This window comes from Chenopodium album, chromosome 1, assembly GCF_948465745.1.
Source record: "Chenopodium album chromosome 1, dcCheAlbu1.1, whole genome shotgun sequence".
Classification (NCBI taxonomy): domain Eukaryota; kingdom Viridiplantae; phylum Streptophyta; class Magnoliopsida; order Caryophyllales; family Amaranthaceae; genus Chenopodium; species Chenopodium album.
Window position 1 is genome coordinate 75,088,399 of NC_137834.1, and position 26,261 is coordinate 75,114,659.

At 36.1% G+C, this 26,261-nt stretch overlaps 2 protein-coding genes and 1 non-coding gene across 3 annotated transcripts; 1 reads left to right on the forward strand and 2 right to left on the reverse strand.

Annotated features, from left to right (window-relative positions):
• The first annotated feature begins 8,748 nt into the window (after window positions 1–8,748).
• LOC145635592 (uncharacterized) lies at window positions 8,749–10,359 on the forward strand. Its single transcript, XM_081686904.1, has one exon. The coding sequence runs from the start codon at window positions 8,749–8,751 to the stop codon at window positions 10,357–10,359; it is 1,611 nt and encodes a 536-aa protein (XP_081543030.1).
• Window positions 10,360–11,858: 1,499 nt separating this feature from the next.
• LOC145557891 (uncharacterized) lies at window positions 11,859–20,181 on the reverse strand. Its single transcript, XM_081619071.1, has 8 exons — window positions 19,596–20,181; window positions 15,957–16,121; window positions 15,770–15,862; window positions 15,572–15,687; window positions 14,392–14,490; window positions 13,936–14,241; window positions 13,691–13,855; window positions 11,859–12,544 (listed from the first exon to the last, which is right to left on the reverse strand). Exons 1-8 carry the CDS (start codon window positions 19,974–19,976, stop codon window positions 12,268–12,270), a joined length of 1,602 nt encoding a protein of 533 aa, XP_081475197.1. The 5' UTR covers window positions 19,977–20,181; the 3' UTR covers window positions 11,859–12,267.
• Window positions 20,182–25,441: 5,260 nt separating this feature from the next.
• Window positions 25,442–25,547, reverse strand: LOC145565038 (small nucleolar RNA R71). The gene has a single exon (XR_014094953.1). It is a non-coding gene; the product is annotated as a small nucleolar RNA R71 (small nucleolar RNA).
• Window positions 25,548–26,261: the final 714 nt, after the last annotated feature.

A 26,261-nucleotide genomic window follows, 5' to 3' on the forward strand; every position in this document is an offset into this window, starting at 1 on the left:
TTGAATCTCATCTTAATATTACTAGAGAGTGTTTCTCTTAGCACGTACAATTCAAATTATGGAATGATATATCTTTGCAAAGGTTAATATCCTCCAAACTTTGACGTTCATATGTTTAGTAATTCAAATTGGAACGAGTAGATTTCTTTTAACTTTGACAATACACTCACTAGAAAATAACTTTCATTATTATAATTTAGCATATATGGAGACTTAGAGACATGGCTATCTTCGAAATGAGATTGATTCATTCTTTTTCAATTTTTAGTAGATTTGTTCTAGATTTTCAATGGATAAAACGTATTCTATAGGGGAAAAGAAAAGAAAAAGGTCGAATAGGAGCCTAGGATGACACTACGGTTAGATGTCAATCATGTGATTAAAAAGTTATACCGCAAGTGCACAATGTTTGTTTCTTGCAGAGACGACTTAGCAAATATAGGTCAAATCTTATAGGCAATTTATATTAGTTTTTGCTAAATTATTGCAAAATATTTCAATAAACAAAGAGTGAACTATTATCAAATGATTAAACTAAAACTATTACGTAAATAAAATTGTTATTATATAAATGAAAGCCTATGGCATTCATTCAACCCACAACCATGTTTATACAAATATATGAAATGCAATTCAATTCATTAATATACAAGCTAGGTCAAACAATTAAAGAATTCACTAATCTTACGGTCGGGTATGTATCAACACTTACAAATCAATATATATGTAATACGATTGCTAACATACTTATATTTATTCATCATGAAGAATAATTAAATAGGCTCGCCATGATGAAGAAAACCAAAAAGCGTCTAAAATGTAATTAAAGTGAGGAGGAAATTAAACAAATTCGAATCAAATGAAAGTCAAATACATTGAGGTTTGACTTTTCTCTCTACCATGGCGATTTTCTGAGCTGGTTTTTTCACTCAATTTGATCGATTATGGCGAAGAAGAAGCGGGTAACTCCAATACCTCAACCCTCAAACTTAGCATCATTGACTTCATTGAGTACTGGCTTGAATCAGCTGAATGCTGATGGATTTTCTGCAAGTAAGTCTGATATGGATGAACTAGTTACTCCTCCTCCTCACCTAGTGAATCCTTCTTCTGCTTCTGGTAAGATTACTAGAGCTGAACTCAGAGCCCTTAAATTGCATCATCAAGCTATTTGGCCTAGCTTACTGCAGAAATCCAATGGAACAGTAACTAGGTTTTTGCGGTTACTGTTCCATTGGTTGCTGGAGCTGATAAGGAGAATGCAGCTCAATTGAATGATGGAAGTAGCAATTTTGAGGTCCATGATGCTGGTAACACTCTCAATTTTGGAGATATTGCTACAAATCTAGCTCAATCAACTTCTAGGTTACTCGAAACACTATTTCATTGAATCCTGGTCCTGATTCCATTCCTATTGATGACCCTATTGTTTCTGGGGAATGATGGTGGGATCCCTAGGGGTTTTGAAGCAGCTCAGGGATTTAATCCATGGTCTAGCCCCAAACTCACTTCCCAAGGATCTTCTCTATCTTTTGTTGCTCCTTTTCTCAAAGATGGGAAATCTATTGCTCAGCTGCAGAGTGCAGAACTGTAAGAAGGTAATCTTAAATGGAAAAACTCAGTTGTTTTCTATGTTATAGGTTACTACCCTACAATTGCTGCTGTTCATAGGTATTTTTCTGAGAATTGGAGTTCTATTGCTAAGCCTGACATCTTTTGGCATGATGATGGGTATTTCTTGATTAAACTTCAGAACTGTGATGATATGAATACATTTTTTAATGCTAGTCCACATATGTTCTCTGGTAAGGCAGCTATTGTGAAACCTTGGAGTGATAAATTTGATTTTCATGCTGAGGTTCTTAGAACTGTGCGTCTATGGGTAAGGCTTCCTAACCTTCCTCTCAAATGCTGGGGGGTGGGTACTTTGAGTAGAATTGCTAGTGTTATTGGTGTGCCTCTGTATGCTGATGAATGTACTTCATTACCTTTGCTAGATTGCTAGTTGATATTACTAAACCCTTGCCTAAGAGCATTTGGGTTGAGAGTCCAGATGGCATTCTTATTGAACAGAAGCTTCTCTTTGAATGGTCTCCACCTTTTTGCAAGAAGTGTAATAAAGTAGGTCATGACTATAGTGTTCCTACTAAATCTAAGACTCAGGCTTAGAAGAAGCAGCATGGTGTTAAGGAACACACTAAGGTTTGGGTCCCTAAAACTCAGCCTGCTCCTATTCCTGCTTCTACTGCTAATGTTCTTGTCTCTAATGATAGTGTGAATGAGACAGTTCATGGTGCTGCTATTATCACTCTTGCTCCTATTGTTCAACAAGCAAATTCTGATCATGATTGGAGAGTTGTTGGAAGGAAGCATAGGAGTCATAGTGTTTCTCATACTATGCCAGATTTGTCTAGTTCTAATCCTTACTCTGCTTTATTTGAGGATGCTCACACTAATCCTATCGGGGGTGATGGTAATCCCCCTCTAGGGGGATGATTGTTGTCTCCTAGAATATAAGGGGTCTTAATGACCCTAATAAAACAACTTCAGTTAAGAAGTTACTAGCTGAACAATCAGTGGATGTTGTTGGTATTCTGGAAACTAAGGTAAAACTGAAAAATAGTGTAAAGTTACAGAAGAAATTTGGCAAAGCTTGGTCTTGGTTTTGCAACTATGATCATTCTCATAGAGGTAGAGTCTTGGTTGGATGGTTATAGGACAAGGTGAATCTGACTATCCTCTCTGCTCATGAGCAGTTTGTTCATGTTGACATTTGTTCTAAAGACTTGCAGCACCATTTTCTTATTACTTTTGGGTATGGCCTCCACTCTATGCATGATAGGGTTCCTCTATGGGCTGGTATTAACAACATTAATATGGCTGTTGACCCTTGGCTTCTCATTAGTGACTTTAACTCTATTCTTAATAATGGGGACATGATTAATGGTAATCCTATTACTGATTATGAGGTGAGGCATTTTAAGGATTGCATTGAGAATCTTGATTTGTGTGAAATCTAGAGTAAGGGCTCATTTTATTCTTGGAATAACAAAGGTCATGGTGATGATAGGGTTGCTACCAGAATTGATATAGGTCTAGTTAATCAAGCTTGGATGTCTATTTACAATTCTGATGAAGCCATTTATCTCCCCACCTTGCTCTCTGATCATTGTCCTGTGTTGGTGGAGATTTGTACCCATATTCCTGGGAAAGGTAGACCTTTCAGATTCTTGAACTACCTAGATAATCACAAAGAGTTCTGCCCTGGTTTTGAAGCTAGCTGGAAAAAGGTTTACGAGGCTACAACTATGACTGATGTTTGGCAAAATCTAAAAATTGTCAAGCAGGTTCTTAAGAGCCTTAACACCAAGCATTTTGCAAACATTGCTGAAAGAGTTTATCAAGCCAATTCAGTCTTAACTCAAATTCAGGAAAAGCTTGCTGTTGATATTACAAATGTTAATCAGCATTTACAAGAAGTTGTTGCTATTGAGCAAGTTAAGCATTGGATGAATATTCAGGAGAATATCTATAAGCAGAAAGCTAGAGTGGATTGGATCAAGTTGGGAGATGCTAACTCTCACTACTTCTTTTCTGTTATGAAGCAAAGGCAAAGTAGGAATAGAATTGACTCTATTTTTACTTATTCTGATGTACTGCTAAAGGATCCTATTTTGGTGGAGAATGAGATTGTTGGTTTTTATAAGGTTCTGCTGGGTATTAGAGCTCCCTCTCTGTCTGCTGTATGTTAATATCTAAACTATGATAGCTGGTAAACAGTTGGACATGACTGCTATGGATATCCTGCCTGCTGAGGTTACTTACTCTTAAATTGATGCTGCTTTAGCTAGTATTGGTAATGACAAGGCTCCTTGTATTGATTGCTTTAATGCTGTCTTTTTTAAGAAGGCTTAGCATATTATTAAGCATGACATCTATATTGTTGTTACTCAGTTCTTTCAAACTGGTGTTATTGCTAAGCAGTGGAGTTGCACTACTGTAACTTTAGTTCCTAAAGTCCAACATCCCTCTTATGTCAAAGAATACAGACCTATTGCTTGTTGTACTATGGTCTACAAGCTCATTTCTAAAGTGCTTACAAATAGGATTGCTCATGTTGTGGGATTTGTTGTTAATGAATCTCAAGCTGGTTTCATTCCTGGGAAGCATATTAGGGATAATACCCTTCTTGCTACTGATCTTATTAAAGGCTATACTCACAAATTTATCACTCATAGATGTATGCTCAAAATTGATTTGAGGAAAGCCTATGATTTAGTTGAATGGAGTTTCCTGCAAACTGTTCTTGAAGAAACTGGTTTCCCTCAAAAGGTGGTTGGTTGGATTATGGCTTGTGTTTCTTCTGTCTTTTATTCCATGATGGTGAATGGTTTTCCCTCTAAGCCCTTCCCTGCTCAAAAAGGTTTGAGACAAGGTGACCCTATGTCTCCATTCCTTTTTGTTCTTTATAGGGAGTATCTCTCTAGGTGCTTGAAAGAAATGACTTAGGATCCTAACTTTAATTTTCACCCTAGATATAAGAAGCTTGGAATCACTCATATGATGTTTGCAAATGATTTGCTGCTTTTTGCTAGAGCTGATGCTGGTTCTATTCAGCTGCTTCTAAGTGCCTTTCAGAAATTTTCTAATGCCTCTGGTTTGTCTGCTAATCTTAATAAAAGTGAGGTGTATTTTGGGGGCCTGCTGGAAATAGAAAAGGATAATTTACAATCTATCCTTGGGATGAGCAGAGGCAATCTTCCTTATAAGTATCTTGGTGTTCCTTTGTCTTCTAAGAAGTTGACCATTGCTCAATGTAGACCTTTGATTGAAAAAGTTACTGCTAGAATTGATAATTGGTCTGCTAGACACTTATCTTATGCAAGCAGATTACAGCTTATTAGAAGTGTCCTTTTTGGTATTCAAGCTTATTGGGCTCAAATATTTATCCTCCCCAAAAAGGTTCTTAGGGAAATTGAGTCCAGATTCAGAGTGTTCCTTTGGACTAGTAAGAATACCAATTCTAAGAAAGCTCTTATTTCTTGGAATCATATGACTCTCCCTAAAGTTTGTGGTGGCTGGAATATCACTCTTCTTGGTGATTGGAACAAGGCTGCTATCTATAAGATCTTGTGGGATTTGGCTCATAAATCTGATAATTTATGGGTTCACACATAATATTTCAATAACAAGAGCTTATGGTCTGCAACTATTCCTAAAAAATGCACTTGGGTTCTAAAGAAGATTATAGGGTGCAGGAATGTTAATGACAGTATTGGTGGTTGGCCTGCATTTATGCACAATGGCAAGCTGAGTATTTCCAGGATGTATGCTAAAATAAGACCCCGGGCTGAAAAAGTGAGCTGGAAGAGAATTGTCTGTAACAATTAAGCTTCTCCTAATAGTATTTTCATGACTTGGTTGGCCTTGTAGAATAGAATGGTGACTAAGGACAGGCTTCTTCAGTGGCATATCAACTGTAATCCTCTATGTTTCTTCTGCCAGAACTGTGATGAGAGTGTTGCTCACTTATTTTTCTCTTGCTCTTACTCTAGAGAAATTTGGCAGAAAATCCTTGATTTGCTGAAAATTCAGAAGATAGTTCAGAGATTTGATCTTGAACAACAATGGGCTACAAGATATTGCAGGAAACCTAGCAGGAAATGCATATTGTATTTGATGTTCTTTGCTGAGACTGTTCATAGTATTTGGTTCCAGAGAAACATTTTAATGTTTAATGGCAGTTTTCAATCTGTTGACTTGGTCTTTAGAGATATTGTTTATAGGGTTGTTGTTAGGTGTACTGAGTCTGATAGAAAACTCTTATATTTGTGATCTTTTGGTCCTAGGTTTGGCTGTTGTCTGCCTACTCTGAGTCCAGTTTGCTTTTGTAGTTTCAGGCTTGTCTGTTTTTGCTTTTTGTGGTTTTGTGTCTTGTCTGGTCCTTAGCTCCCAGAACCCTTCCTAGAAGGTGGCTGGGAGTTTGAGTCAAGTCCTAGTCCTTGTTTTTGTCTGGAACCCTTCCTAGAAGGTGGCTAGGCAGTCTTTAGGACTGTTTGGTGGGTGTTTGGCCTCTTTGGGTCTTGTGGTGTTTGTTGTGAGTTATAACTTAGCTCTTTGTAAGTTGTAACTTTTCTCCCCTTTTGTAATAAAATTCTCTATTTACCAAAAAAAAAAAAAAAAAGTGAGGAGGAAATTAAGTATAAAAAAAATCTCTGAAGGATTTATTTTTTTCATAATTCTAAATTAAAAAATAAATCAATAAATCTCATGAAATAATTATTCGGCATATGATTGGTCAATTAGAGGCGACAAGTCATGTTGTAGTCGGGAGTGCTCGCGCGACCCATGCACACCCAAGCTAGCAGGCGCTTCTAACGATGGTGTAGCGATGATGCTATGTTAGATGCAGAAGAATTATCGAGTGTTGGATCTCGAATAATGCTACGACGACGCTTGCACACAAAACATAGTGCCGAATGGAAATCCAGTGCCCTAGGCAAAATTATTCGAAGCGATGCACTTACGAGGCCATCATGTTATGGTAATGTGATGATAGTTGCGACGTGTTGTAGTTGGGGGTGAGGGAAGGACTGCAATCAAAATTGGTTAAGTCGATTCCAATGATTTAGACTTTGGAACCGGTGAAACGAGGTCTTAAATTTCTGGATACGATCTTGGACCCTGTTGGAAACGGTTCCAAATTTGGGTACCCAATTCAGGCCAGTTCCTATTTTTTTCTAGCTAACTGTAATTATTTTTTTTTATAAAAACTTTTTAACATGTTTTAAGATATTACACATGTATACCTAGGTGTCTGCCTACCTATGAGAAAAATTAATGAAAATAAATAAGGAAAATGATATATATAGCCCTTAGGGTTACATATAATCATTAAATTTACACTAGAATTGTATAAAATTAGGAAATCAAAAAAATATAAACACTATTACACTAATTTACGCGTGTTTTTCAAGAGTGTATTTAGGGTTACATATAGCATTAACCAATAAATAAAATAAGAATTTTTAACCACATGATTTATAAAGCAAGTTTTGGTGGAAGAAGGATCCTTAGATTATGATGTTATGTTACTTGGTGTGAAGGGGCTATCACCTTACTTGACTGCATCATATAATCAGTTAGTTTTAAGCTTTTACCGTCTACTAGTTTTGTGCCCCGTGTGATGCCCGGGTTGTTTATTAAATATTTAGATAAATTTTTAATTTGTATATCAAATTTTAAAATATATCATTGATACAAAATTAGTTAGGAATTGATATACTTTTGTGACCATTTGCTATCTAGAAGGCATGCAATGACTAATAAATAATGTTAGTGGAAATGTTCGATTTAATGCATTAAAAAAAACTAGCAATAAATAAATAAAATAAAATAAATATTCTAAGCCTGTCGGGTTGACCCGAACACGAAACTTTGAGCAAGGGTTGAACATTTCTTGACTCGTAACCTAAAGTGACCCAACCTGAAATGACTCATGACCCAACCCTAATTGACAGGTCTACATAGTAATAAAACTATATTAGATTGTGATGTATATTATTTTAACCGGTTAGTATATATTATAAAGGTAAATTTTACACTTTGAACTATTATAATTCTAAAAAATTATCATATAAATTTATAATTCAATTTGTACATCTGAAATATTGATATTTTATCGAAATTAAATATTTAAACAATCAATTTTATCCTATCCAAATAGAATTCTAAACTAACTTTTTTGTATCTTAAGAAGTCTATTTAAAACCATCCAACGTTCCGCGACACTTGGCGAAAAGTTGGAACGCCAAATGTCGTTGCCTCGTGACCTGGCTAAAAGTTTAGTTTTTATATATTAGTTATTAGTTTTGTGCCCCGTGCGATGCCCGGGTTATTTATTGAATTTTAAGATAAATTTTTAATCTATATATCAAATTTTAAAAAATATCATTGATATAAAATTAGTTAGGAATTAATGTATTTTTGTGACGATTTGCTACTAGCAGGCATGTAATGAGTAATAATAATGTTGGTGGAAATGTTCGATTTAATACATTAAAAAATTAAAAAAAAAATAAGCATAAAATAAATTAAATAGAATTAATGTTAAAAGCCCGTTGGGTTGATTCAAAATTTGGAACCCAAAACCTTGGGCAAGAGTTGAATATTTCTTGACTCGTAACATGAAGTGACCCAATCCAAGATGACTCATGACCCGACCCTAATTGACAGGTCTAAATAAGTACATAGTAATAAAATTCTATTAGATTGTGAAGTATATTATTTTAACCAATTAATATATATTATAAATGAATGTGTTTACACTTTGAACTACTTCCTTTGATCCAAAAACTATTATGATATACTTCCTCCGTTTTTTTTTTAGTTGACACCATTGGGTTTGGCACACAATTTAAGACAAGGAGAGAGAGTGTAAAAAGAGAGGGGTATTGCATGTATTTTTAAGCTAATTGAAAAAGTGAGTGGGGTTCCTTTTTAAGCTAATTGAAAAAGTGAGTGGGAATCCTTTAGTAATAAATCTACCGTGACACTATTTTTTTATGAAGGAGCTAAATTCTTTTTGTAGTTTCCCTCCAAACTTTTTAATGAAAATTTAAATTTTCACATTACTTTACAACTTTACAATTCAAAATTGAGGGGATATTTTTACCTACTATAAAAGCAGTAAAATAACATTAAATTTCCTCCCCAAAAACTACTCTAAAAAAACTTCACAACACACACATGCACACATTCAGGTCCAATATTCGTGAAGATGTTGATACTACAAATGTCATGGGGGAGGAATTTTCAGTTGAAGAACTGCAAGAACTTGAAGCTGCTACACAGTGGCCGGAAGGGGATGCTGATGCACATGATTCCCAGAGTGATGATGATGAGGTATGGTTTTGTAGTGAAGGTGAAACTGATAGTGATGATGATAATAATCTGAATACAAATGAAACAGAGTTGCATGTTAATGAAGGTAATCCCAACTTAGCTAATAAAAAACCAGAAATGACCAACAAAAAAAGAACTCATTTAGCACAGAGACTTATGACATTATCTACTGATTGGGATATAAAAAGAGGTGGACTTAAGCAATGTCAGGATGAGTTCAATCTAAGTAGATCAACTGTATGTAGAATGTGGAGAGTTGTAAGAGAACAAGGGAAAAATGGTATTGACCTGATTAATGTTCAACATAAAAAAACTGGTAGAGTAGGTAGAAAACAAAGAGACTTTGATACTGAAATTTTACTTGCAATCAGCCAAAAACAAAGAACCACCCTTAGAAGCTTTGCAGTAGCATTAGAATGTTGTGTTTCCACTGTCTATAAGCTGCTCAAAAAGGGGATAATCGGGTCACATACCAACTCTATTAGGCCTACAGTTTCAGCTGCACACAAAATACAGAGATTGAAATGGATATTGGGTCTCACTCTTCCTAGATCAGTCACTCAACAATCAACATTTGTGAATTTATCCAATTTTGTGCACATCGACGAGAAGTGGTTTTTTATGAGCAAGAACACACAGAGGTATTACCTACTTGCAGGAGAAGAGGGAGAACAAGAGCCATATAGACATATGCAGTCCAAAAACTTCACTGAGAAGGTCATGTTTTTAGCAGGGGTTGGATCACCGCTTTTTCAACACAATGGGGAAGTCACTTTTGATGGAAAATTAGGGATTTGGGAATTCACAGAGGAAGTAGCAGCCATCATATCAAGCAAGAACAGGGAGAAAGGGACTATTGAAACCAAACCAACACAATCTATCACCAAGGCTGTCATTAGAAAGAAGATGATTGATGAATTATTACCAGCAATTAGAGCCAAGTGGCCAAGTAATGCATGTAAGACAATTTGGATACAACAAGATAATGCGAGGCCACATATATCCCCTAATGATGTTGTGTTTTTAGAAGAAGCAAACAAAGATGGGTTTAGTATGCACTTAATCTGTCAGCCCCCTCAATCCCCGGATTTGAATATTTTGGATTTGGGATTTTTTAGGGCTATACAGTCAATACAACATCAAAAATTCCCAACTAATGTGACTGAACTAGTGAAATCAGTGAAAGAAGCTTATGCAGAGTATGAGCCTAAGAGTCTTAGTTACACTTGGTTACAACTACAGTATGTAATGGTTGAAATACTCAAGGATATGGGCGGGAACAAGTACAAGAACCCACATCATGGTAAGAAAAGACTTGATCGACTTGGCTTACTTCCTACAACTGTTGACATTTCTAATGAAATTATAGAATCAGCCGTGGATTTTTTTAATGAAGGGTTTGTGGCAGCTCCAGCTACAAATGGTCAAGACTATGAAATGGAAGATGCAATTTAAGTCTCAATTCCGTGTAGTACAAAGACAATCTACACATCTTTTGTAGTACAAGGCTTGATAATTTTTTGCAAGTGGGGAGGATTAATTATAGTAGTTGTAGTAGTATTATTACTAAACAATTAACTTGAGAATGAGCTTAGAATGTACTCCTAAGATAGGTAAGATCCCACTTTAATTTTGTATATGCAGTACAGATTAACTGGTTTCCTTAAACACATGCTGTACTTTTTTTGTAAAAAACATGGATATATGAATGATTTATGGTACTTTGTTTTTAATTTTTGTATGAGCATAAACGAAACTATACTATCAAAGAGTTATACTCACCAACAAGGACTAAAACTAATTACCAACATGTAATTTCATTTAACCAAACAATTACCAACATGCAAGTTCATTCAATTATCAAATATCCCCATAAATCATACACATAATTATCATTTAAAAGCATAACTTTTTAAGAGGTAAGCTTTTGAAGAAATTAAATTAAAAACAAAAAATTGGAGCAGATACCAATAATGTCACCTACTTTTGGGTGTTTATTTCTTCCTTCTTTTTGAGATATTTTTTTCATCTATGTCACCCAATCTTGAAGGCGATTGAAACAATTTCCTCCTTCTACTATAAGTGGAAATTGGGTATAAATTATAATTCCTTTTCCTCCTTCTACTATAACTGAAACAATTTCCTCCTTCTACTATAAGTGCAAAAACGGAAATTGATGGTTGGGCGAATGGGCGATGGTTAGAGCGCCATGGTTTGCTTGGCCACAAGCCTTGCTTGCTTATGCAAAGAGCAACAAGCCACAATAGTCTAGCGACACTTGAACAGTTGAATTTTTAGTTTCGACTCTACCCATATTGCTATCATCAAGCCATGAAAGTTTCAAATCAACTTCGATGATATATAAATCAAAATTAATGCTTCGAGAATCGATTCTAGCCATTTCCAAACATCAATGTTTTCTAGCAATACACCACGTCTTTGATATGAACCATCAGCTTATCAACCTGTCCAATACGCCTCTTAGTACACTCTGAAAGCATCCAAATAACCACAAAATTACCTAAAGACACAAGTAGTGTGTAATAGAGCACAATGCATGTGGCAACAACTTATGTAAAAATGGCCCTTTAAAACGGCCAAAAGAATTAAAGAAACAACTATACATGCAACATAAATGTTTCTCACACTGGTATAAATGATCATCAGAGAGGATTCCTTAAGCTTAATACTGTTGGGGCTTGGAAAAGGAGGAATCATTGAATGAATCTTTCGTGACTTATCGCGAAGTGTAGTACAAAGAACTATCTTTTGCCAATTTTTTTTGGGCAGATGTGTGCTTCACCAGATTTTCAATGTATAGGTGATGTAAGTTGAACAATAGCATTAGCCTATTAATGTATTTAATATGCATTTAAAAAACAGTAGTCAGTCAATATTCTATGGCAAAAACAACTATGTACTATCAGTAGCATTATAGGCGATTGCACAATATAGAATATCAAAGGATCATTTATGCAATCAATTGGCTACTGCAGATTACAGTAAAACAATAAAGGAACATATGCTACCAGGTGGAGCCTAGATAATTTTTATCCAGTGAAGAAATAGAGCAAAAGAAAAGAAACAAAATTCTTCAGAAGCTTTCAGAGCTGGTCTTATGGCTATATTGTCATTTCACAAACCACCTTTACAGCTTCCAGATCAATTTGTTTCTACTTTCCACCATGGTGACTTCAACGGGCAGAACATCGGATGTCTCAACACATTAGACACAAACTGCAGGTGCTTGCACACTTAGACCGCCCTGAGTATTACTGACGACCCATGATATGGTCAGCTTTGTATATCTTTCCAGAGCTAACTACTTATATGGCTGCAAAATTGGACAATATGTTGACAGTACTACGCCGTAGTCACTTTTTTCCTAACAACCCGTTTCCTCCGAGGCTTGGGAGCATCTGACTCTTTAGCAGAATCACCATTACCTTGTGGAAGCCCAAGAAAACCGAGTCCTGAGACAATGGTGCTCTTCGATATAAACCAACTGGAACCCTGCTTGGAATTATTGGTCTCAGGAGCCCGATTGTAAGCCTTTAAAAGGTCTGATTGAACAAGGGGGTCTGCCTCTATTCCCAGCCATGCCAGCCGTGATGTCTCTCCTACTTGAACATTCATGATCCTGCATGCAGTGAAACGCACAAACCTTAGCAACACAGCAGTGTCACAAGAAACTACAGAGTATATAGCATGAGTAAATAGAGTGTTATGATTATCAGCTTGAATTCTAACCTCTCAAGGTTGAGAAACAAATAATAGTATATCACAAAATTTACTTATTAACCTAAGGAAATTTTGACAATTACCACCTTCTGTTATGTCCATTTTAGCAATTACCACCTTGTATTTTTTTTTTTGAAAATTACCACCTTCTACTTTCAAAAACATCAAAAGTTACCACCTTCTTGTCCTCCAACTACCACATGACGTCATTTTGGGCCCATTCTTTCCCTTCCCTCCCTATTTCCCTCACATTTCTCATTCTTATTTGGATTCTCATCTCCCCTTTCACTTTTTTTCCCCCAAACCACCAATAATTGTTCGTCAATTTTGATTTGGAGGAGTGAATTGAAGTGTTTTTGATTGTTTGGGGGAAAAAAAGTGAAAGGGGGGATGAGAATCGAGTTAGGATTGAGAAATGTGAGGGAAATAGGGAGGAAAGGGAAAGAATGAGCCCAAAATAATGTCATGTGGTAGTTGGGAGGCAAGAAGGTGGTAACTTTTGATGTTTTTGAAAATAGAAGGTGGTAATTTTCAAAAAAAAAAAATAGAAGGTGGTAATTGCTAAAATGGACTAAACAGAAGGTGGTAATTGTCAAAATTTCCTTAACCTAATTGCAAACATGAGTAAATGCTATGTAATTTATCAGCAAAAGAAACAAAGGGATTTTACTGGAAAAACAAGGGAAGTTAAGATTTTTCGATCAGACTACTTAGATAAAAAGAAAGCTTCAAGTGAACTTCCTAAAATTCAAATGTGTTCTCATTAATTTTAAAGAAGTCACCAACTCACCATCAAAAACATAAACTGCAAAAGCATTAACGAAAATACTTCACAATCAGGTGTACGTGCACCATAATATATCAATGAACAGGTAATAAATCTAAGATGGAAATTAGACACACTTTGGTATCTTGATATCAGAACTTGGTAAAACATGTACCAGGCATACGCTTCAAAGCTCATAAGACTTCAATACTTCAAAAAAAAAAAAGAAAGTTGAGACAAACAGATACTTCTCGGGAGGAGAAGGGAAGAACTGCAGACCTCAGAGCTGAGCTGAAAAATAGTGCTACTCCAATAACATCAAAGTAGCTGGATAATCCTCGGTCAATACCACATAGGAGCTGATAACGCAAATTAGCATAAATCCCAAGAAAGGCACCGGTGCCAAGTGCATTAGTCCTAACAGATGGCATTGTCACAGATAACCTGGAGAAAATGGAGCTTAATATACTTGCGTAGAAAAGAGTATTAGATACTACAAACAGTGTCCGAGAAAAGATGGAAACCTGTCATTCTTTTTCTTAGCACATAGATTTGACAGGGCACCTTGTACTGCACCAGCACTAAGCCCCACAAAACACAGTTCTGCAGCCTTGTAGAAAAATGAATGAATTCTTTTTTGTAAATCAAATTCCCTGAGAGGATAGCTCTTTTCAAACACATTGTTAGGAAGCTTTTGCAATGTATTCTGCAAATCAAATCGAAACGTGTTTCCATACGAACGACAAGGTGCAAGTGACCAAACAACAACTGCATTGCATGCTGCTGCTGTCAAGACATTAATAAGAGCTAAATCCCACTCCTGTTTTATCCTGCAACCAACAAAGACAAACATGTACAGAATCAGCTAAAGATGTATGCTGAAAAGGGAAAAAGCAAAACAAAGATGGGGAAAAAAAAAAAGCTGCCTAAAGACTGCACATACAAAAAGATGAGAAAAATGATAATTGTGTAGAAACTACCTATCCTTGCGATTCTTTAGTTCCCACCAAGCAGAACAACCAATGGTCGTAGCCTGCTCCAAAAGAAGTCTATACAAGAAAGCTGGATCTGCAATCATCCTGTACAAAGCATACCGAAATAAAATTCAAGATTGTTTCCCACATCAAGAAAATAGAAAAAATACATAAATAAATTTCGAGAGCAAAAGCAAGTAAGCATTTGCAGATAGTTGAACAGAAGTGAACTCTCCTTCCCCTCTTATCCCTACGCGACTCTTAATGGGTGAATTAATGATGTTCTAGCACATTCTAATTTACAACTAAACTCCTAATTCCTGGAACCAAGAAAATAGCCACAATATCACATACTAGCCACCATTTTAAAATTTTAATATCGCCATTACATGATAGGCCAGATGGTCTACAAATTCATCTGCAAGTTGCAACAAGTCAATACAGAATGACATCAGTTGTCATACTACACCACAAAAACCTACATTTGTTCTAACTTCGAACCATGTTAATTAACAATAGATAAATAACAAGAGCAGTTACAACTATGAATTATTAAACAACTTTAAATCAGCCAAAAGATAATATCAAAGCTTTTCTTTTTAAAAGTAACCAATTCCTCTCCCAGCAGCAAATCATGGTATAGCACTCTTGCAGTTGGCATTATAATCACAAAATGACAAAATATAGCGGTTTCGTAGCCACCCAGAAATGTATTTCCTTTAATGAAACACATACAGGGACTTAGTATGCCATTTACTTTAATGCATGGTTCACAGGGACAAGCTTGCTGCTTAACAATTTGAAGAGCACCTTCAATTTTAAAGCTCTATCTTCTATGATCATATACCAACTCCATACGTGGTGGTTGTTAAAATGCTCCCAGTCATCACTCTGCTAATTTCTTGTAAACATAATTTTATCCCCCCCCCCCCCCCCCCCCCCCCCCCCCCCCTCTCTGCTCAAAAAAGCAACTTACTACTTAGTAGAACATACAAGAAAGCAATAGATGAAGTTGAACTGTTAGGCACCAAAAACTTCTCAAAATCCAAAACAAGTAACACAAGTTCAAGAAAGTAACTTATAATTTAGACAAGAAAAAGTGCAAAAATCTAAACATGTGGCAAACCCCAATGGTCCCCCAAAAAAAAACTTTTTAAGTTCATAAATAATTGTAAAAAGCAATCACCTCCCAATGAATGCTCTTGATATTCCCTGAGGAAGGCCACGTGCAATAGTTCGAATTGTGTTTGGTCTGGCATTAATTGCTAAGAATTTAACCAGTTGAGCAGAGCTAACCAAACCCTGGAGTAAATAGTAAGATCAGATTCTTAACAGTGAAATTCAGTGAATGAGAGAATATGGTAAAGGGTAAATGGGTAATCACCATCTCAAAAGCTTGCCTAATCCCAGCTGGAAGGTCCATCACTGTTTTCTGCCACTCACTAAGAACTGCATCTAGAAATTTTCGATCAAATAGCTGAAACATGCACGACGAATGTTTTAGTTCAGGATGGACTTGTTTACTTTACAAAGCATGAGATGCAATCTAGGAATGAAAATGATTTACTAACCTCTTGCAAAACAATACGCCTCCTGAAAATTCCCCCATCATCTCCTTCATCACCATCATCGAAGTCATCGAAGTAGTCATCGTCGTCTCCACCATCGTCACCACCATCTCCACCACCATTATTGATTCTCTTCCCAATATCACCACCACCTCCACCTGTCGCTAGCTGTACATTAACACGCAAAGATTGCACCCAATTAGTAAATTTATATTACTTGGCAATATCCATAAAGAGTAGATCCTCATATATTTACCTAATAAAGTTTCAAAGAACCTCCATAATGAATGGAAAAAGTGTAAAATATTCACCATTTGTGGATATTCAAATTCATAAATATAATCTTCTCTGCTAAAAGATTTTTGTATTTATATTGCATAAACCAGACCGGGCAAAGGTATGTAATCCCTTGGTCCCTTTTTGCCCCATTTGACCATTTTTTGTGAGAGCTTTTTGGATCAAATAGGCAAAATAATAAGGAACGGAAAGAGTCGCTTAAGCAGCTTCACATCAAAAATAATAACTTGATAATCAAGTTAAGAACAGAAATTTTCCCAAGCACCAAATCTTTTAGGTAGTAACAAAGCAACTTAATGCACCGACTACAGAACTATGTAGCAATGAAGACATCACTCACCAAGGTAATCATGATTCAAGTAACATTACTTCTTTCCCTTATCCAGTTCTGATTTCTAATGTGATTCTTGATATCTCATAGTTAGCAAGATCAAAGGAATTGTAATGGTATTGTTTATTTGTATCCTCACTAAAATAATGGATCCATTCTTATACATGCACATATTTTTCAGCATTTAATAATTGAAATCAACTGGTTATATTGGCAATAATAATACATTAAAAGTAGCATACTTGGTCTTAAGAAATAATAATATATAATAATTCATCGGACACCAACCCTAGGGGCCTTAATTTTTTAAAATGCGGTACCAAGCGTGAGCGTAATGCATGTTGTGACTAGGAGGTGCACGCCTGCTACATGAGTTAGATAATTTGACAAAATTTCTACAAAACAAAGCCCTTGTGGAATTAAGGTCCAAATCAAATTCCATACGGCTAAGTTCTCTTTATGTTATTTAAGCAACTTTTAATTCTTAATAAAAACAAATCAGTTAAAACCAAACCTTACAAATTAAGACCAATCAAAATCTTATTTTTGTTTGCTTAATGCTATACAATATTAATTCCATATAAGTAGAAAAAAAAATGCAATTAGATATTAGAAAGATTCACATTACGACAAATATAACTTCGCTTGATAATGTTTGGTCTTATATATTAGCATACAAAATAAACAAAAAATCTAGATAAGATTACTTTATTTCAGGTAAATAGAACAAAAACTTATTTTATTGAGACCCATTTTGAAGTTAGTATAGAAGGACACCACATATCAATGGAAATTGTTTATTGGTGACAATCACTAGTCATGCTTTTAGGTTAGCCAATTTCCTTGTCTTTTACTCTCAAGCTCCCATAAAGATTAAACTCGCCAGTGGGTATACACTATACACTACTCAGTCACACACACTTTCAGTTAGATTGACAAATTTAGGTAACGAATTGCATTCCTGTACCTATTTCTCTATGCCAAGAGTTTGAGCTGTCACTATATCTTTTGCTTTAGCCATGCTAAACTTTTTTCTAAATCTCTTTGAGTTTCCCTTGCCAAAAATCATACCATAAATGCATAATAAAAATAAAAAATAAAAGATTAGAGGCTTTGTGCTAACAAGGACAAACACTTTGGCCTTGCGCTTCATACTTTTTAAAGAATCCTAACTAGGATAAAACTAAGGGTATAAGGTGTAGGTTATAAGTGTAATGTTTCTTCGAAACAATAATAAATCATTTAAAACACAGAAAAAATGCATCTGGATTACCTTTGCTCTTCCCCAAAAAAAAAAAATTAAAAAAAATAAAAAAAATTCCCATCATGAATGAAAAGGAGAAAAAATCTCAGGTCGAAAGAAAATTCCATTTTGACATTTATTATAAATTTGTTTTTGTAAGGTGGGGACCAAGTATTATTAGAATATATAATAATGGACTTAGAAACGCATTCATTCAACAAAAGATCCAAAAAAGGAAGTATTGCCCCAGCCCCATAAAAAAGACCCCTGCAACTGAACATTGATATACCCGAAAACAATGTATGTATTGGCCACGAGATATATTGGCAGCTGTAGATCATTTTAGTGGACAGAAATTTGAATTGGATATACTTGACAAAGTTGACGGTATGGATTATACTTCCTCGGTTAATTTTATTAATTCTACGCTCCTGCCATTTTCCTTTTAAGGATTTATAAAATTAGCTCAATCATTTATCTTTTGGGCACATCAATATATTTTATGTGACACCACTACCTACCTTTTTTCCAAACTTCACAAGGATTTCTTAGTTCTTACGCTGTTGCCTCTCTCCTAATTTTGACTACTTATATGGGTGAGTTTGTACTTTTTACACTAAAGCTTGCTAAAGAAACCAAAGACAAAGTATCAATTAAAAAAAGTGTATGTTCAACAGCAAATTTTCCTAGATCAATTCAGGGTGGCTCTCATTCATATAGAAGTGTGGTTCCAGCAATTATAGAAAGACTTATGCAACACAGATTAACAGTGACTTCATTACCAAGTCTACAAATCAATGTTCTCAATGTTCTCAAGTCTACATATCTGACAAATGTCCCGAAAGATAGAAATTTGGCAATAATATCGACATTTCTAGTTTGTGTCACTAATAATATTCATTCATTCTACAGATTTAAGACCCAAATATTCAGTAACCCTCAAAAGAGATAGAACATGGCACACTTGCCACTGAAATTTCAAAACTAATTTCAATACAATATAAACATCTTCCATCATACTTACAAGCACTAAGCTCTAAATTCTAAATTGTCACCGAAGCCTTCAAGCCACCTTAAAAAGAATCAGTACACAGCTACTATGCATACAGTCAACAGATTGAGGCCACCAATCAATGTTCTTTGTTAGTCATACCATGTGACAAAAGTCCAGAGAGATAAAATCCAGCAATTATCAAAATTTATAAAGAGATTGCGCAACAAAATTGTTACCCGTGTATTCAAGACCCAAAATGCCCACTTATTATTGCATACATCTCATTAAATTCCATAGCCCGAACCTTGCAGGGAAAGAAATAACCCAGGAAAATAGGTGCAGTACAAGGGCATTGGTATGGTCACCACTAATATGTCGAAACCGAAGTTGATGCAGTACAAGGGCATTGGTATGGTCAACACTAATATGTCAAAACCGAACTTGATGCAGTACAAGGGCATTGATTAGACAGGGTACCATCACCACTCACCACTACTATGTCAAAACCGTATGTAAAACTTCATTTCACTAACATTCTTCCATCTTTACAATCAATACAATAACTAAACCATTCCAACTACTTTACAAGAATCAAATATCAGCAACAAATCATACCTTCAACACAAAACTCAAGAACAACAAACAAACTCAAGAAATTCATCCAAAAGAAATTAAAAAACAACAATCAATCTACAAATTCGAAATTCTCAACATAAATAATACAAAAGATTAAGCCAATAAAAAAAGGGGGGGGGGGGGGGGGGAAGAGTGATAAACCTCAGGACTAGAAAGGGTTTGCTTCTGAGTCATATCAAGCTTAGACTTCTCCAAAGTAACAGCACCAAAAGCACCATACTTTCCCTTCATAGAAGGAGCAAACATCCCAGAAGACGACAATGTCGCCGAAGCCGAAGAATCCAAAGGCGCAGAAGAAACGCCTAAGCAGCGCTCCAAATGACCAATTGAAGAACCCCCATCAACAGGAGAAGGAGTAGAAGATAGAAAATCCCTGATAAACAGAGTTTTCCTTGATTTTCCTGCAATTGAGTATGAAGAAATCATGGGTAAAATTGTGGGTTTTGTAAAGATAGACTTTTTAGGCGAAATTTGGGTATTCATGGGCATAATTTGAGCTGCTTGAAACACAGCGTGCGCCATTTTTCTGGGGTTCTTATTTTTTTTTTTGTAATCAGAGATTATTATATGAAGTGATGATTGATGAAGAAATTGATCAGAAAAACATGATAATATTGGGGAAAATGAAGATATGGAAGAAGAGATAAAATTGAGGTTAAAATTTCTCTCTTCTTGAAAGAGTATTGAGAGAGGGAAGAGGAGTTGAAGTGTGAGGGAGGTTGTAGGTTTTTGTTGATAGTTGGTGGAAGCCGACAAAGGGGGAAACCCAATCCGAAATGGGTAACTCCGTGGTTCAGTTTACCACAAATCAACTCCATTTATACAATTTTTAGTTACCACAAAATAAGGACTTCGCTTTCATACTTTTAACCATATTTTTAATTTTGAGTTACCATATTTTTAATTTTAGCTCGGTCTGCTGGCCCGGCCTGAAATTTTATTTTTATTTTTATTTTGGCGCTGTCGAGGTAGGTGATGGTGGCGGTTGAAGCGGGTGAACCCTAGGTCATTGATTTCTAAGATTCCCATATCAAAACCAAATTTATAAAACCAAACCCAATCCTAGGTATAGGGGTAAATCCGGATCGAACCCAAGGGAATGCAGTATTAGCTAATGTCTCTAGTTAAACTATTCCAAAATTTTAAACAATAGGGCTTGTCTAAGCTAGCAAGTCAACTCAATCAAAACTAACAAATAGAATTCAATTATCAAAACACTAGGCAATTTAGGATCCACATGCACTCACGATAAACTTGCCAATTTGTCGGGAATTTGTTCAATCAAGCAATGCGAGGGAAGATAATATTCGCAATCAAAATCACGCTATTTTCTAGGGTCAATCTAAATGTCTCTACAAATGACTTCAAAGGAAAATCGCAAAACAAGATCAATCGATAATAATAGCTTCCAAATCAACTTTTTGTGTCATTGAAAACTACTATGCAATCTAGCTTGATAATCAAGGTTAGAAAAGGTTAGCTACTCCTCTTCAAATCAAACACATGCACAAATTTCATCAACAAATTTTATCACATCATCAAATCAAAAACCCAAATTAGCTATAGCTTATCATTCATACATGCTTCACCACCCAGCAAAGGAACTACTCACTATACATTGTAAAATTGAAAAGCATAACAAAACTAATCATCAATTTCATCATCAACATTGCAATTCAAATATCAACAATCAAAACAAACAAACGATAGAAATTCAACAATATATCAAGAATCAAACATAAAATTGCATTGAAAAGGAAAGAATTCTTACAAAAATTTGATCAATATCAAAGTGAATGATGATTAAAATGTAGCAATCATCCATTACCAAGTTTCTCTTTCTAAAATCTAAGAACAAATTAAAGTTTCCAAAATCTTGAGCTTTTCTCTCTAAAATTCCAATAAAAAAATCTAATAAAATGTCTAGTCTCTCTCTAAAAAGAAGAAATTTTATGCATAGTAAAACTAACTAAGGAGAAGTTAGTTAAACGTCCAAAGAGAACCCCAAATGGCGCGACCTCCCCTCTCAATGCGTGGCCGCAAAGAAATAGGTACAGAACAGGGGGAAGTAGGTTGTATGGCCGCTCCTGCCACCTGCGCGCCCGCTTCTGGGAACAGGAGAGAACTTCCTCGTGCGGTCATTGATGCTCCCATGCGCTCTACTTGATACATGATGGGGGAGGCAGTCACTAGAGGTCTTCACGGTGGGTTCAACACTGATTTTGATGTCCACGCAGCATGAGAGCGCGGCATTGAAGACTTGGCTTTTGCACTCCTTCACTTTTGAGCTTCAAGGGGAAAGTCCGGCTTGCATCTTGAGCTTTGTATACCATGCGAAAACGCCATTGAGTTCCTTGAGCATCACCAATCTTCTAAAATCAAAGAGAAGAAAACAAGTAAAGGAGAAAAGGTAAAATAATCTAAGAAATGCAAGAAAGTGAGAAAACAACTAACAAAAACACAAACTAGAGAAATTACAAGTAAAACTAAATAAAAAGAGATAAAAGAGATATAAAAGCAATCAAAATTCATCCTAAAAGAGGCTAAATGAGTGCCATAAATGACACTCATCAACGGTGCCCTTATTAATTAATTTGGGATGTGTTACCCCCTAATCCATATCTCCTTTGTGTTACATCAAATTATGAATTTATCTAACTTATTAGTTTAGGATTAGGATTTGAATTGCAATAGTAATTGATGTTCTTGAAAGTTAATTGCCTTTTTAATTTTGCTTGTGTTTGTTTATGTGTGCTAACCGGATTCTCAATGAAGCGCATTCCTCTGTCCGTATTTGAGGAAAGTCTTGCAAGAAAGCGAAAGAAGGTTTTCCCTCTCATAACTTCTTTTATGAATTATTATGAATGATATGTTATTATATATTAAAAGATCTATTGATTATTTATACAACTTCTCCTTTCTAAGTTGTGTTTATTTTTTTTTCGGTTGAATTTGCAGGTGGATTGGACGTTAGTAGAGGATCTGAAGATTATACTTCTCCAAGAGAATCTGCAAGTGCCAGATAATTGGCACCTCATAGCTAAAATCCTAGGTTACATGCCTGGACAGTGCTTTGAACACTATGTGACAATCCTTGATGCACGTGAGGCTGCCAAACATTGTCTTGATTCAAAGAAGAAGCAAGAAGAAGTTGTTCCGAAGAAGCAAGCTTTAGGTGAGTTCATTCATGTATTTTCTATTTGCTCCATTCTGGTGTCTATAGTAGTGTGTTAATGGAATGATAATAACATCATATACTATGCTAAGTCTTGTCATCTATTAGAGCATATATTGTGCATGAATATACTACGTTATTTAGTTCTTTGTTTTTTCCATTATCTTTTTGTTTTATGAAATTTTGCTATCTTACATGGTTGAGGGATGATGCCGCAAGTGCCTTTTTAGCAGTTAAACATTTGTATGTGTTAAATTGTGACTCGAAATCTAGTAGGGCTAACTTTGAACGCTTATATCTCTCAAACTACAACTGATTTTATGTGATTCAAGTTGGAGGTGATAGTTTGGTTCAAGATCTTTCTAATGACAGGTCATATGCCCAATTCTGATAAGAACGAGAAAGTTATGACCGTTTTACGAAAACCTGACGAAGCTGGAAATTTGCAACGAGGCTGCGAGCTATAGCTCTATGCGAGTGAGCTATAGCTCGACTTTATGAGGACTTGCGGCAGGCATGACCTAGCTGCCGAGCTATTGACGAGTGTCATTTATAGCACTCATAGGGTAGTCTTTTAGGATGTTTTCACCCTATTATTTATGGTTTTCTTATATCATTTTGGTCTTTTCTCCTTTAGTTTCTCTATTTCATCTTTCTTCGTGTTTTACTTTCCTTTATGTGGTTTTCTTCGTGTTTCGCTTTTATATTGCTCTTTTTCTCTTCTATTTTCTCTCTTTGGTTACTTTTGTATGTGCTTAAGGAGTTGTCTTTGCAAAGGGGTCAAGAAGAGCAAAAAGGGCTAAGAAAAGACGAATCAAGCTCCTTGGAGAGGGCACGAAGAGGGCGCTCTACATCTGCTCATTGACGCGGGCGCGGGTCCTGAGGGTCGCGGGCGCGGATTAAGTGCAGCAAAGTGGGAATTTTTGGCAGGAACTCTCTGCGCCCTGGCCGCGGTCTAGCCGCAGGCGCGGAGAATTTGGAGAGACCGAGGCCCCCTTGTTTACACTTGGAATAGGGCATCTGCCGCGCCCTTAGCCGCGGGCGCGGGTGCCTTTGCCGTGGGCGCGGGTCTTGCCCAGATTCCCGACGGAGTTAGTTATGGGTTCCGTACCCATTTCTCCGCGCCCGCGAGATGTTCTTGGAGAGGGCGTGGCCGATCATTTTTTCTTCTTTGTCTATAAATACTCTTGTAATTCCTTTGGAAGGCTAACTTTTAGATAATCTTTCATTTGCTTAGTTTTTAGAGAGAGAAATTAGAGAGAAGTTAGAGAGAAAGTAGAGATTGGAATTCTTGGATTTGATTTGTATTACAACATTTGTTCAATCAAGTTTGGATTTATTCTTCATATCAATGAAAGTTTGTGAGATTTCTTTCCTTTGAATTTACTTCAATTGTAATTTTCTTTAATGTTTGATTTGGATTTTGATTTAGGTTTAAGAATTAGTTGATTGATTGATTTTCCTTTTGATTTAGCTTGAAATGAATATGTTTGTGATTGAATTTGTTTTGTCTTTCAATTTCACCATGATTAGTGAGTAGATTAGTTTCTATGGAGAAGGGAAGCATGCTTGATTGATGATTTTTTCTAGTTGATGATCATTGATTGATTGAATTGTTGCAATTAAATCGGTTAACATAGTTGTGCATGTGATTAATTAGATTAGGAGTGATCAACCTATAAGATTAATCTAGATTGCATTGCAAATTTCAATGACATGAACCCTTGATTTGAGAATTGCTTTAATTGATTGAATTTGATTGTGATTCTCCTTGTTAGCCATTCTTAGTGAACCCTATCTTGGCTTATAGGAGATAAACTTTGAATTCCTTTGATTGCAACTATTGTTTGTCCCTTGTAATGTTTGAATCAATTGAGTGATCTATCAATTAACATAATCATTGAGCTTGCATGTGGAACCTATATCCCTAGTGTTTAGCATATTGATTGAATTCTTTGATTTGTCTATCTTCTTGATATTCTAGTTACCAACCTCAACCATTGATATTCTTCAATTTAGCTTGACAATAGACTATAGCATAGTTCCTACTCATTCCTTTAGGTTCGACCCTTGACTTACCGCATACTTGTATAAGGTTTGTAAAGTGTTTATAAATTTAGTTTGACCAAGGGAGAATTAGAGAACGACCTAGTTTTCCACTTGCCGGGGAGTGACATTGGTTATTTGTTGTAGTTGTTGAGTCTATTTCATTCTAAAAAATCAAAAAGATTTTCCTCTTATAGGCTACACTTGTAGTCGTGCTACTAATCATTTCTTTTGAAGTTGTATGCATAGAGCACGTGGTCATTCACTAGTGCCATTTGATCCGGAGATTGAGAGGACTATTACAAGACTAAGGGTTGCTAGGCGATCTTTGAGCTCTAGCATTACAAGTGAGGAAGAACCACTACTGGAGGAACAAGCAAGAATAGGAGAGAATCCGAGAGTGCCATTGAAAGAATTGGGGATTCCCGGTGCATATAGATTTGAGAGTGGAATTGCTCCACCTACAACACCGGCAAATGATTTTAAAATTAGGCCGGCTATGATCACTTTGATAGAGAGGCGACAATTTAGTGGAGCCAAGCATGAAAGCCCGCTAAACCATCTCAAGGAGTTTGAAAAATATTGCATACTATCAAGGTGAACGGAGTTTCCCAAGAATTCATCCGCCTCAAGCTCTTTCCCTTTTCTCTCATAGGGCGTGCTTTGGAATGGCTAGACAAGGAGGTTAAGCCGAATTCTCTAACGACATGGGACGAGGTTACAAAATAATTTCTAACCCTTTTCTATCCACAAAAGAAAACGGCGGAGGCAAGAGCTTTGATTCAAGGTTTCAAACAAAAGCCAAGTGAGAGCCTCTATGAAGCGTGGGAGAGATATAAGGAGTATCAAAGGGAGTGTCCTCACCACGGAATTCCAACCTATCAAATTATTCAAATTTTCTATGGAGGCTTAAGTCCCCAAGGCAAGTCGTGCCTTGATGGGGGAGCCGGAGGTCCCATCATGAATAGTTAGGAAGAAGAAGTGGTATACATCATTGAGGATGTTGTGAGGTACTATAGAGATTGGCAAGATGGTGACATAGATTTAACTAGCAAGATTAGCTACTCGGTGTACTCGGTTGATCATCTAAATGCAATCAGCAATCTCTCCTCACAAATAACGAACTTGGGGAAGGAAGTGATTGCAATCAAGGAAAAATTGGAGAGTTCTTCTTCCCAAGCTCCAAGTCTTCCCTCCCAATTTAAGGGGAGAGGTACTCCTTCTAACTCTCATCCCCCTCCTTCTTCTAGTAACATGCCTAGTGGTTGTTTCTTATGTAATGTGTGTGGTTTATATGATCATGATGCTAGTAATTGTCCTCATGCTTTTCCGGATGGTAATTGTAGACACCCATTTGTATCTCCCCAAAACCAAACCCAATGATGATTACCTTTCGCGTCCAATCATAATCGAATGAAGTGAAAGTGTGGAAGGTCTAGTGTTACGGTTAGTTTTTTATTTCTTTTCTTTCTCTCTATTTTTGAAAACCTATTTTTAAGAAAACAGCCAATCCAGTTTGGTTTGGTCCATGGAAAGGGTCCAATAATGGTGTAGTTGGGTCAGGTTCGAAAATTGCTTTCCAACGA